At 38.9% G+C, this 14,265-nt stretch overlaps 1 protein-coding gene across 2 annotated transcripts in view; it reads right to left on the bottom strand.

The window, feature by feature from the left end:
• Nucleotides 1-14,265, bottom strand: part of SLC7A2 (solute carrier family 7 member 2) — a 53,393-nt gene that overhangs the window by 5,103 nt on the left and 34,025 nt on the right. For both annotated transcript variants that reach the window (XM_054164481.1, XM_054164490.1), the window contains exons 2-7: nucleotides 10,517-10,907; nucleotides 9,769-9,924; nucleotides 6,851-7,016; nucleotides 6,085-6,221; nucleotides 4,924-5,146; nucleotides 2,551-2,690 (exon numbers count right to left, since the gene is read on the bottom strand). In XM_054164481.1, coding sequence (XP_054020456.1) covers nucleotides 2,551-2,690; nucleotides 4,924-5,146; nucleotides 6,085-6,221; nucleotides 6,851-7,016; nucleotides 9,769-9,924; nucleotides 10,517-10,892 — 1,198 coding nt within the window. In that variant the 5' untranslated portion in view covers nucleotides 10,893-10,907. The remainder of the gene's footprint in view (nucleotides 1-2,550; nucleotides 2,691-4,923; nucleotides 5,147-6,084; nucleotides 6,222-6,850; nucleotides 7,017-9,768; nucleotides 9,925-10,516; nucleotides 10,908-14,265) is intronic.

The raw sequence follows: 14,265 nt of genomic DNA, 5'->3' as shown, positions 1-14,265 counted from the left end.
TGTTGCATATATCCATAGATGTCCTGGTTTCAGCTGGGATAGAGTTAATTTTCTTCCTAGTAGCTGGTACAGTTTTGTGTTTGGGATTTAGTGTGAGAACAATGTTGCTAAAACACTGATGTTTCAGTTGTTGCTAAGTAGCACTCTTCCTAAGTCAAGGACTTTTCGGTTTCCCATGCTCTGCTAGCAAGCAGGTGCACAAGAGGCTGGGAGCAAGCAGGGTCAGGATGGCTGACCTGACCTAGCCAAAGGGACATTCCACACTATAAACTATCACACTCAGTATATAAACTGGGGGGAGTTGGCCAGAAGGGGCCAATTGCTGAGGGACTGACTGAGCATTGGTCAGCAGGTTGTGAGCCGTTGTAGTGTGCATCACTTGTTTTTCTTGGGTTTTATTTCAACCTGGTTTTCTTATCTCCCTTTTAAAATACTGCTGTTGCTATTATTATTACTACTACTGAAATTTTGTATTTCAACCATTAAACTGGTCACATTCCCACATTATCTCAACCTGCAAGTTTTACTTTTTTTCTGAATCCTCTCCCCATTCAATCAGTGGGGCAAGGAGGAGTGAGCAAGTGGCAGCTTGGTACTTAGTTGCTGGCTGGAGTTAAACCACAACAGTAACTATTCTAGCAACACCATTTATGGCCACAAGTTATTAAATAACTGTCTTTTTAAAAATAGAAGAAGAAATTGCTCCTTCTCCATCAGTGGATAAAGCTGTCTTCAACTGAGTGGTTGACACACCAAATTCCCCAAACTGCCTAAAGGCAGTGATGGCTGCTGCATAGCTATAGTCAGGGCTATGAACTGTATCACTCAGTTTTCCAGCTGAGTCATATGGTACTCCCTCTCCTCATCATTACTGTGATTTCAGATAAAGATGTTCATTTAATGCCATATAACTCCACTTCCAAATTATTGTGGGGAGATCTGTCAACATCATAAATTCAAACTAACAGAAGTAATTCTAAGAAATTGATTTGTACTCTGACCAAAGAAACGGGAACTGCTATTAATGCTTCTTCTGAGAACTATCTGAACAATGCCTGTGCCTTCCCAAATTACTGTCAAGTACATGGTGTGAATAGTTCCAGTCTCGTGGCATCTGAGGATGACTCTGAATATAAACAATAATATTTTGATCTCAGTTCTGAACCTCTTATTAGTTATCAGTTCCAGCCAGGGTTGCAAAAATGTTATAAGGCATGTATTTCATATTTTAATTGCTTTTAAGACTTATTTATTTGCCTTTGGGTTAAGTGCTTCTAGAGCTTCCCACCTTCTTGGGTGATTAGATATCTAACTGAAATAGCAGTGAATTTGGGGCACAGCTACATGTACCTCAGCAAGAAGAATGGACAAAAGTGAAACAGCTGTATTTTAGGAATTTAAGAGTTGACAACAGCTCCCCAAATGCTGTTTTGCTCAAATAAATGTGAGCATGTATGTGTGTACATACATGTGCATACACACATAACCCCACAACACACACATGCCCCTCAACCACAATATACTATGCCTATGCAAACCCAGAATCATTTTCTTTAGAAAATTTTCAGATCTTTGTTATTTTACACAAAAGTTGATCCTGCTGCAAATATAGAAAATCTTTTCTCACATCTCACATGAGACATGAGTTGTTCTCCTCCATTATCGATGTGATAACTATATAGGTGTACATCACACAAGAAAACCTTGTAAGAAGAGCAGCAGTCTAAGGGACTCAGATTAAGTAACAATCTTATTCACCATACAAGAGCCCAATATTGAAGAAAAAAAAATCATTTTGAATTCTTTGATGTTAAGGATATCACCACCACCACCATGATTGGCATGATCTGGAGTTCTTACACCCTTTGATTACTTGGTAATTTTATTCCCATTGTACATGCAGGGGAAGTTAACAAGCAGTCCTTTTAAAAAATAGAAGGTTCCATGCACGTGCATAGAGTGTTTCAGTCTCAGTTTTAAGTAACATGGGCTTTTAGAGCTTACCAGAGATGACCCCTGCTGTCATGGTGGCAGAAACTGGTGCCTGCCTCTTATTCAGTTTGGCAAGAAAACTAAAGAGTAAACCATCGCGTGCCATGGCAAACAGAATTCGGGGCAAAGGGAACATAGAGCCGAGAAGACTAGAACAGAAAAATGTATAGTTCAAATACAGGTTATTAAGAGCACAATGCTTTACTGGTAAACCCAACCACACAAAAAAGAAAGCTTGGAAGAGTTAATGGGTTTAGGTATAGTATTGGTTTAGGCTCCGTGTTGCTGCTCTTGGCTTTTTGTTTGGTTGTTTGACGTTCTTGGTTTCGGGTTGTCGTTTATTTTGAACCTAGGCTTTGAAAGCACTTGAGATTATCCAATGAATACAGAATCCGTGGTAGAGAAATGTTTTACTGGAAGCCTGCTTTACCTAGCAAGAATCAGATCTGATCATTTCAGTCCAAAGCAAATCAAAGCTGCACAACAGTGGTTTATTTCCATATATGCAACGTGTTCAGCAGTGCATCTTTCTTTACAAGGATCAACTCTTAGTCTCACCTGCTACTGCACCAGACGATAGAGTAGCAACTAGTGGGGTCTTCGTTTTGGAATTGATTTGAGCTAGACATGTGAAAAGCAACCCATCCTTCGCCATAGCATAGATTACACGTGGCATTGGGAAAATGGATCCAAGAAGACTGAGTAAAAAGCAAACACATGCAACATGGCAAACACAGTTCATGCAGAGTGTATCATGGACAAGATAAACAATGTTAATTAATGGCATGTATAGAAACAAAATTTATGATTGTAGACAAAAACCAGAAAGCCTCATAGCCCAAGATACTACAGATCAGACACAAAAATTCCTTTCCCCTGTAAAGTTGGCTTCTTTGATTTATTTTTTTTTCTACATTAGATAATCAGATTAGCAAAATAACTTCTGCCATCACTGTAGTTCTTGGGTATTAGTGGACCAGGATGTGTGTTCCAGGTCACACTATCTATGCAATTAAGCTTTAGTATTCCTGGAGAAAGCCCGTCAGTCAGCAGCAGCAAATCAGTAAGCATTAGCAGCATTTCTTACACTCTAGATTTCCATGTGAGGCTGCTGATTAACAGTAATTCAAAGTAAGCACCACACATTTATACTTGAGATATTATTTCTTTCAATTAAAGCACCTCTAGCCAAGCTTTAATGAGATTGGTTCATTTTGGTTTTGGTTTCATTTTTGTTTTTGTTTAAATGTGTTAGCAGAACACAGAAAGCTTTAAAAATGTTGATAACTTGAAGCTCCTTTTTAAACAAATTTGTTTCCTTCTAAGCAAAATAATTGTAATTATAATTAAGAAAACCAAAAAACATTGAAATTAAAAAAAGGCAAAATTATAGCCATTATGACCTCTGCAGCCAGAGCATGAGTTTTTAACCAGCTGAATGGTTGCCTTTCCTACTTTAAGAAACCAACTGTAGCACTTAGAGAAGGCACAGCTTTTGCACATCACAGATACTTATTACCTGCAGTAAAGCTTGTGAGACACAAGCATTAAGGTTAGACACAAAGGAGTGAACTGATATTGGTGTATGAATGTCCCTTCCAAGAAAGAACCTTTTTCTGAATCAGAATGATACCTGATTTTTCAAATAAAGGATACTGTTAAAATCCACTGCCAAATTTGTTGGTTGTTGTGATTTTGTGAAGTTTATTTATCCTACCCATCTTAAATTATATTCACATAAATAGCAGAACTATTAACAAACACTTTTACTCTGAGGAAGCAAGTTCAGCACATAACATAAGAAGAGGTAACTGTATGGACCAAAAGCAATGATCCCAAATATTTTTTCTTAATTATACCTCTAAACTTAGGTATATGAAATACAATTCCCTTTGTTTTTTGTTCTAAACTGACTTCAGTCAATAGACTGAGAGATTAAACTCTGCATGTAAGTAAAAAAAGGTTTTCAGAATACACTGGGAAAGGAGACCAACAGTTCAAACTTACGAAAAAGCATTTTACCACCTCAGTTCATTTTGTTTTCCAGTATTAATTTCTGCTTATATATCAGTTCTACTATTTATCAATATAGAGGACAATCTCAGTAAACCCCTCCAAACTGAGTGGGACCATGACAACTAGTTAGAAAGTAACTGTAACTCCAGGATGAACAGCCTAACTATGACATTCAAGGATCATGCAATGTCCTATTCTATGAAAGTGTTTATACCACATAACAATTGGAGTGTAATGTATATATGAACACATACTAACATCTCATGCCCACCATGACCTTTTCATCAAAATAACAGTTAAGGTTAGATCCACAGTTTCACAAAGGGGAATAAATTATAATATGTTCACAGCTATAATCTACATCTCAAACACCCACACAGAAACCACAGGAGGGGATGATGTCAGAAGAGAGACTGGCTACTGGAGGAAAACAGAGACAGGCAACGAAGATGAGGAATGGAGCTAGTTAACCATCTCTTCAATTTTGCCTGCAAATACACAGAGCCCATAAAGCTACTGAGTCACTGGGAGTAGATAGCAAGAAATGACAAAATGGGTAAGGTTTATTTTATGAGTTAATAACTTGCAGGCCATATGTCTGAAAATATATTTTTTAATACTAAATAAATAAATAAATAAAACCACCAAAAAAAAACCAAAACCACAAACCACCAACCCTTCTATGTAATAAGCCAAAGAGGTGGAGCTCAATAACAGTACAGTTAATTAAAAAAAAAGGAACTTACTGTGGACTTACTGTGATAAAGACCTGCTTAAGTCTAAGGCATGTTTATGATAGTTATTGCTAACCTCTTCAGGAACTGAGCCTTCAACATGAATCCATGAACATATATTTGAATGTCATATATTATCCATCAGCTTTTTCCCATAAAATTAGTATTTCAATGTCTTTACCTTGTAGACAAAGCACAGAGGGATCCCACTGCTACAACATATTTTGCAGGACCCCATCCAACATATTCAAATGCTACTGGCAGAGGACTTTTCTCATCTAGTAGATAGTATGGCATCATAAGTGTCAGTGCAGCTGAAACTCCAAAATAGGCCATGAAGCAGACAAGCAGGGATACCACAATTCCAATGGGCATGGCTTTCTGAGGATTCTTCACCTCTTCCCCTAAAAAAAGGAAAAACAAAATCTCACCAAAAATTCTTACTCATTTCCACCTTAAGATGTAAAAACTAGTATCAAAGTCAAATTATTTGTTAATCTAAGTCTGCAGTGATAGGATGAGGTGCAATGGTTTTAAATTAGAGAAAAGTAGATTTAGGTTGGATGTTAGGAGGTAGTTCTTTACCCTGACAGTAGTGGAGCACTGGAAGAGGTTGTCCAGGGAGGTAGTTGAGGCCCCATCCCTGGACACATTCAAGGTCAGGCTCAACAAGGCTCCAGCAACCTGATCTAGTGGAGGATGTCTCAGCTTACTGCAAGAGGGTTGGACTAGATGACCTTTGGAGGTCCCTTCCAACCCAAACCATTCTATGATTCTGTGATTCTATGATTTCTAATAAAAGTATTAAAAATCCACATAAAAGAAGCACAATGGCACAGGAAAAAAAAGCCTCAATAGCTTATTGCCAGAAATAGCATTTAAAGATCGAGGCAAACTAAAGGACATAAAACACATGCTGTGGTTAGAGGATTCAAAGCCCATCATCTCTAGTTAGTTACCTACAATCAATGTTCTCATTCCCTATCAGCCATATACAAGCCAGCCTTTAGGAGAGAGACCTTATCTCAGAGAATTGTTAAAGCAAGCAGGTGATATGGGCAGAAAAAGTTGTATACTAAGCACTTCCCAGTCTTAGAAAGCAGCAGTTAGGTTTCTTTAGAATAGGAATAAAACAAATAAAACTTCCTCCTCCCTCTCAGAATGACAACCGCATTCAGAAATGAATTCAGACTCATTCTGCATGGACTGAAGGAGGTTTAAGAGAAAGCAAAGGAAGAAGAGTAGACAGATTGTTACATTCTTTGTGGTTTTGTTTGTTTTTTTAAAGGCATGTTATACATTTATACCTACACATATATGCACACACATATAAATACTATACCAGTTGTTGCAATGCAGTCAAATCCTACAAAAGCATAAAAACAGGTTGCGGCACCAGCCAATGTTCCTGTGAAACCGTAAGGCATAAAACCACCACTCCCATATATACTTGTCACATTTTCACAGGATAAACAATTCCTATAAAGACAAAAACACAGAAGAAATATATATTATTGTTGCTGTTGTTGTAAACTCCTGCAACTCTACCACTCTGGAAAAACACATGAAAATACTCCTGTCAAAAACTACAGCCTTATCAAGCTGCACCTTTTTTATTTCGTTAAAGCTTGTATGAAAGACAAAGATTGCAGTAAATGGAAGAATACCCAAACCAAGTAACTATCATCTTAACTCTCTTTGCAGTAAAACATATTAAAAAACTAATGGTGTAGGCAACTCTTGCTGTCATACTCACATACTGTAGTTAATACATGGCTTGAGGACAAGAAGCCAGCAAACCCCTAAAATGGCTGTGGACAACACTATTGAGCTAAGATTATTTTTTGGTTTTTATGGCTTGAGGACGAGAAGCCAGTAAACCTCTGAAATGACTGGGGACCACAGTACTGAAATAAGATGTTTTTTTTAAAGGAAACTACAAAGAAGAAAAATGTTAAGGTATTTTAAAGGGAATAAGAGCTCCATCATTCAAGCAACAGAGCTATTAGTTGATAAATTACCTGCAATACTACTAAAGCAAGTATAATGTAAAATTGTTTGGAATGAGTAAGTAAGCTGATTATAAAAAAAAAAATCATCAAAATTACCTTGTTAATGCAGTAAGGTTTATGAGATAATCTTCATTTATTTTCCAGTTGTCAGGATCTCCTTTCACAAAACCAGAAATCATAACGAAGAGTAGGACCAAGATGTTAATAGCAGTGAAAATTTTATTCACCCACGCAGATTCTTTTACACCAAATGATAAAAGACCTATAAGATAAAAATATTTTAGAGATGTGAGTGGCCTCTTAAACTAGTAAAACTGCATTTTAAAGAACATATACAGGCAGTAGTGTGAATAATACTAGAAAAAAAAATCACTAGATTTTAAACTTTTAAGAAGGGGTAGTGCAAGTTTACTGGACTCTTTCAGAGCATGACAGAAACAAGCAAGCCTGTTGGAAACTACAACATAGGAAGCTTCTTTAATTGAATTCTTAAAGTATTAAAAAGTATTTTGAGAAATTGTTACTTACTGCTTTTCTGACATTCCAATTTATGCATCTTATTTATATGATGAAGCAAAAATAGGTACAAAAGTTCCATGCTTAGTAAAAACAGATTGGTAGAATCTATTCCTTACTCATTAGATTAATGAGAAAAAAATATAGATTAATAATGTAATCTGTGTGCTCTAAGCTTTCCAGGGCTTATCTATCACAGACTAAGAGTGTCATTTCCTAGTCCATTAATTGAACCTTTAAAAGAACTGCATGCCTCCTGTTTGTACACTCTGATACGTAAAGGTTCTAGAAAACAGGAAAAAAAACTACACATGCCTCAGGCTGCAGATTAGTGTATTTAAATACTCTGAAAGTTAGTTCATCAGGATCCTACTGTGTCATTCAGTGTTTTACAACTCTTAAGTGTACTAACAAAGTAATGGAAGAGCAGGCCGTGAGCAGATAAGGAAAAATTAAATACAATGGGAAAGTTTTCACAGGTTCTTTGCACTCTAAGATCACATACATGCCTTCTCTCATTATTTAGAGATTAAGTCTGGCATTTTTAAGCCTCTCAAGACAATGTCTATAAAGTTTCTAACCTCACTAATGAGACATTTGCTATCTTATCAAAATGCAGAAGCTGCCATATGAGCTGCTCAAGTGTTCTTCACCAGTGGGATTTTTATTGGAAACAGGAGTATGCTTTCTTTAGCTCAGTGTTTCCCAAGAAGGCACTGCCTCAGCCTAATACAGTATGAAATACAGCATGTACATTTTTTTAAAGACCTTTCTGTAGGGAAAAAAAAAATTAAAATCCCTAACCCAGATTTCTGTGCACTTTCTTGTGCTTAGCACATACCATTTTCTGTAAAGCATCATCTGCTACTCCTATGATACAGCTTTGCACAGCTCAGAATCCAATTATTGTATCATGCTAAGCCTACACAATCCTGAGCCATCCCCACTGCCCCTCCTCTCAGCAGCAGCGAATTCCACTCAGTTCATTCACTGGTGTTTAGCTGCTTACCACAGAGACCTGGAGAGGTCATTTGTAGCATGGGTGCAAGAGAAGTGAAGTAGGAATGATGGTGGGGATGAAAAGACAGGACACAAATTAAAACTCAGGAGCAGTGGCAAATCACAGGAGAAACATTTCCTCTTCTATCAAAAATCTCTACTTACATTAGGAGGCAGAAGTGACAAGGGAGAAAGCATAAAGAAAGCATGGTTTAGTTGATTAGGTGGGTTGGATTGGTTGATGGGTTGGATGCAATGATCTTGAAGGTCTCTTTCAACCCGGTTTATTCTATGTATTCCATGTATAAACAATGGCAGCATCTACACTAGCATTTTATCATTTGGTTTGTGGAGTTTCAGTGCTCTGCTTTTCAAAATGTTATGTTTTTCCTTCTTCCTTCGGAAGAGGTGAAACGGAAAGGTCTATTCTAGTTATATACCAAACTCATTCCCTTCCTTCCTGAAGACATATGGGTCTGAACTGGTCTTATAGGCAACTCTGAGCCACAAACATGGCAGGATGCTGGACTAAACCTTGTCAAGTAAACTCCCTAAACTTCCAAAGTGTGGGAGCTCATCTTTTTATGTACAGAGACCTAATAAACGCTTCAGATGCACTGGTTGCCCATTATAGCTTTAGGAATTAAACAGAAATGTTTTCCCAAGTACCGCATCCAAAAAAGCCACTCAGAATAACAGAACAGGCAGTTATAGCCATGTAACTTAGCTTCACCTCCCAGGGAAGAAAAGCTCCTGCTTTTGTTTGATCAAAAGAGAGACTGAATATGACAAATATTTGAGATCTGGGCAAGACATCTACTGAATATTTGCAATGCTTCTAGCAAAGGCTGAAAACAAACTGTACACTTCAGAATGCACTTACTGCTTCCTTCACCTCTGATGGCAGTAAGAACATTTCCTTGCGGAAAGCAATTGTTAACTGCAAATATACAAATATGTTGCAGTATTTTTGATCCCTCACAGAGCATACAGATGGCAGAAATTTTTGTGATTTAGAAACCATATATAACTAGAGATGAAAAAAAAACCAAACAAACCCAAACAGAACTGAGTGTAGTAGACATGAAAGGTTTACTCAGATTCAAACAAGTCTGTTGGGCCAAGTCACTGTGCTGAAGTGCCCTTTAGCTGAAACAAGTTCTAGACTAAACAACTCTTTTGAAGACTTAAAAAGGGTAAATTTATTTTATACTGAATAAGTTAACAATTTACAGTGGAAAAACACCCTTCCAAATGCCCAACACATGCATGCTATGTGACTTCAGGAGGCCAGGTCACATCACCAAACTACAGAGCTTAATCTCAGGGTTCCTCTGAAAGCATTTACTAGTGATAAAGCCATAAACCCCACATAACTGTATATTTTTCCTGTATCATGGGTTTTATAACGTACTGATAAGTGATTTTTTTTTGATGTCTCAGCTTCTGGTAAAACACAAATCACAGTTAAGTATTCTGTAAGCTATGTATTGTCTTACCTGATAACAGCAATATAAGGAATACAGCAAAGACGTCAGGATACTCTGCTAGCCCAGAGTAATTCATTTTGAAGTAGGTTCTGAAGAAATGACTGATCTGTTTTCCAAGAAGTTCATCAAAGGTGCCACTCCAGGCTCTTGCTACACTTGAGGTACCTTCATAAAATCATAGAATCATAGAATCACTATGGTTGGTAAATACCTCAGAGATCATCAAGTCCAAACTATCACCCAACATCTCATGACTAACTAAACCATGGCTTCAAGTGCCACGTCCAATCCTTTTTTGAACACCTCTAGGGATGGTGACTCCACCACCACCCTGGGCAGCCCATTCCAATGGCCAATAACTCTTTCTGTGAGGAGCTTTCTCCTCACCTCCAGCCTACACTTCCCCTGGTGCAGCTTGAGACTGTGTCCTCTTGTTCTGGTGCTGGTTGCCTGGGAGAAGAGACCAACCCCCACCTGGCTATAACCTCCTTTTAGGTAGTTGTAGAGAGAAATAAGGTCTTCCCTGAGCCTCCTCTTCTCCAGGCTAAACAATCCCAGCTCCCTCAGCCTCTCCTCATAGGACTTGTGCTCAAGACCTCTTCCCAGCCTCTTTGCCCTTCTCTGAACACATTCAAGTGTCTCAATATCCTTCTTAAATTGACAGGCCCAGAACTGGACACACTGGACAGACCCAGATAGGTATCTTGTATCTGCTGTCTCAGAAATCCTTGAGACCTGTGTTTGTACTTAAGCTTACCTATAACATAGGATAGAATGAGATTCCAACCGGTGATAAAAGCCCAGAGTTCACCGACAGTTACGTAAGTATACAAATATGCAGAGCCAGTCTTGGGAACACGAGCACCAAATTCAGCATAGCAGAGACCTGCCATCACGGATGCCAGTGCAGCAATGAGGAAAGAAATAACAATGCTAGGTCCAGAGTCAGACTTGGCTACTTCTCCAGCAAGGACATAAACACCAGCACCAAGGGTACTTCCTACTCCCAGGGCTATAAGGTCCAGTGTTGACAAGCATCGGCATAACTTGGAATCCTCAAGGCTTTCACCACTGACATTCTTCTTCCGCACCAGACACCGAACAAAGGACAAAGCTGGTCCACAGGGCAACATGGTGGATGAAGAGCTCTGAAATAAATTACAAAAGGCAACACAGACACTGGTGAAAACCAATAAAAAATGTATTTGCACTCTTCTGACATTAAATAAGATGGCATGTGCTCTTTTTTTCCCTGGGAAACAAATTAGGGACACAGTATGCCTAACTTACTATTTAGCACTTCTTTCCCCAAGGAAAAGGATCCATCATCTTTACACTGCTGTAAAAATAAGAAACTGTTTCTCTTTGCCTGCTTGTGACCACTTCTTAACCACTTCTAAAACAGAACCAGCAGAACATTCATTATCTCATATATCATAAGGATTTTTAAGATAAGGATGAATACCAACATAAATAAGGATTTTTAAGATCTAAACCTCCAAGACTAAGGCTATAAACTGCAAAAGGTCTAAACTACACCATTCTGACAAAGCAAATGCAATCTCCTTTTGCCTTGAAATACATGGCTTTTGCTTTTAGTATTTGCTTCAATAAAAACTGCGTGAAAGCAGATTTAAAATACTCCCTCACACCTATGAATTTCCACAGAACTAATTATCTTTACCAGAATTTTCATACAGCTCTCCCTAGCAATCCCCTAACAAAACATGATGGGAAAACTGCTTATATGATGCCAATTGCAGTTCTTCAATATTCTGAGTACACTTTGCAGTGTGAGGTGCAATCACCTCTTGCTCACAAGCTCAGATTTTGTGAGCAAGGTCCTGTAGGCCAGCAGGTGGGCAGCACTTATCTGGCCTGTGATACTGGTGCCTGCTAGGAGGAACAGCAGTGAGCCTACTTCCCAATTTAAAAAAAAAAAGGTAACTGTGGGTCCAAAGCATTTTCTTGGGAGGCAGGGCACAGGCATTCAGTAGAAAACAGTACCTCAAAGAGGCAGCATTAATGTACAAATTCAGTCTTTCTTTATGTATTTGTTTGAATTGTGTTGTTAATGACTAAGAGTTTGGTAAGAATTAAGTGATATCCTCTGCCATCTCCCGTAAGGGATTGTCTTTGCAAGTCCTACTATAAATATCTATATTCCACTCATGATTTGTTAAGTGGAACCCTCCTGGTAACTGAGAATCATTTTCATTTGGGTAAGCTGTTAGATTCCTCCCTGTCTGTAGCAGTTTCCTAGAGCATTAAAGGGCATTTGTACCTACAATAGTTCAATCCACTAACAGCAATGACTTTACATCAAGGTGGATAGCTCACTTAACAGTGTTTGATCCTAGAACAAAGAGTCAGAAGCAAGAGAACTGCCCTTGGGTATGACAAACAAAGAGGTGTCTGTGCAGAAACATTTTCTCCCTATTGCTCTAATAGCTCCCCAGGTACACTCAGACAGGCCACTTCTGTCTTCAAAGAGAATTCTTAAAGAAGAAAGGTCTCCATTCCCTTTCAAGAAAAAGGAAGTTGATAAAGGATAGTCAATGGAACTGAATAGCTCTGGCAAGTGATGCTTAATGCCCCCTAGAAAGGTGATAACTGCACCAGCACAGTGGAAGGAGGTAAGACAGTCAAGTTTCCAAAGTCCTTCTGCAATTAGGCAGTTCCTTCAGCCCAGCAGACTCTCAGAGTTAAGTATCTACCCATGTTGCATAGTCTCCAGCTACTGAAGAGATTCATGCATCAGTTTCAGAACTAAGATGATGCGTGTGTGGGAAGACAGAAGAGATCCATAAACTCTTCCAAAGAGAATCAACATTGAACGGTCCGGCCCAAATCCCCTGCTCTAGCTCCTGAGCACTTGAGTAAAAGCAGCCTTTCTTTGGGCCTCAGTCTGAGGCACTCCACTCCCGCAAAGCTGGTTTGTACTTTGACAAGTATTCTCAAGTTCACAATGGGGTCTGGTTGTTTTGTTTTGTTTTGAGCTGTAGCAATTAGTTAGGATGTTATATGAATATACTGTTAGGCTGTAGCCCATGGTGACAGGCAGCAGCAGCAATGGTCTTCACAATGTCCTTCACCTTAGCATTTTCAATGTTGCAGAAACATGGCATTGTTCGAAGGAATTACTCTCCCTACCCCCAAATGGCATTTCATTTGATATTTCATTGACAGGAAAAACTACACGGTCAGACCTTGTTCCTGGAAGACTAAACACTTCCAAACCTTTGTTATCCAAACAGCATCTCAGATTTCTCTGCTCCTCTGCAGTTTCGTACAAGAAGTCCTAAAGGTTGTGAAGTCACCTGTCCCAGTGTCTTGTGACAAAATAAGACAGATTTCTCTTGCTTTCTCTGATTCTTGTGGACAGGACAGTAGGCTATTTTTTCCTAGCCACAAGCTACTAAAACAAAATACCTGCTCTGATTCAAACCCACCGTTTCTTCCTTAGCCTTTAAAAACTGGAGCACAACTAAAGACAAAGTTCTAGACACACACTTTGTGTCAACAGATGATGAACACACATCCATTTGAGATGATGACTGCAATCCGCAATGTTCTACAATATTCCTATGTTTTTAATATGCACACAAGCATAATAAACAGTGTCTGAACACTGCTTTACAACTCCTGTTGGTGTGTACCAAGTGCAGCATTGATGACTGATTGTTTAAAAGTTAGTCTGACATTGCTTACCTTAGGTTAAGATGATCAAAGAAAGAGGAGTTGATGAAGTTACGCTAATGCTGCCTACTATAAGGTAAGAGTACTGAAATAATGGGTTCTAGAGGAACCTTGTCAAGGATGAATAGCTGGAGACTCCCTAAATAATGAGGATAAACATTGTTTGGAAAAGTCAGTAAAGTCCCCCATACTGGTGCCCTGATGTTGAACTCACCTCATTATAATAGCATTACCATGTTAAAACCCACAACTCCTAGCTAGGGAAGCCCCCTACCTAAATAAGCTCCTTACTCTCTGAGCATGCACAGTGAATTTAAGGGTAACTGCATCTTTAAGATGAAGCAAGAAAGAAACCAGCCAATGGACGGTTTTTATGTGTTGGCATAAGGCATATCTGCCATGAATTTCAGTTGTTGTGGCATTATCACCCAGCATCCTTTTCTGCACAGAACTGCCACAAACCGATTACCTCAACTCTGTGTGTCAATTGTCTTTTGCACACCAGGTAGGAATCCAGATCTGTGACAACAGCATTGTACCTCAGACATGACCCCCTTTCAGATTTGGCCCAGACTTCCCAAGATTTTGGTATCGATCACTTCATAGTTGATAGGAATGTGCGGCCAGAAGAACTGATGAGGATGTTTGGCCTCCGCACAAGACGAAATGGCATATAGCGAAGTGATGACAAAATGTCCTCAGAAATCACTGCCAAATAACACAGGTCCTTTAACGCAAGAGAACAACCTGGGCTCTGACTCAGTGCTGACTCACAAGCACAGCTGATCATTAAAGCCATGGCCAAGT

This window comes from Dryobates pubescens, chromosome 1, assembly GCF_014839835.1.
Source record: "Dryobates pubescens isolate bDryPub1 chromosome 1, bDryPub1.pri, whole genome shotgun sequence".
NCBI lineage: Eukaryota > Metazoa > Chordata > Aves > Piciformes > Picidae > Dryobates > Dryobates pubescens.
This window is presented reverse-complemented; position numbering and strand designations above follow the sequence as displayed.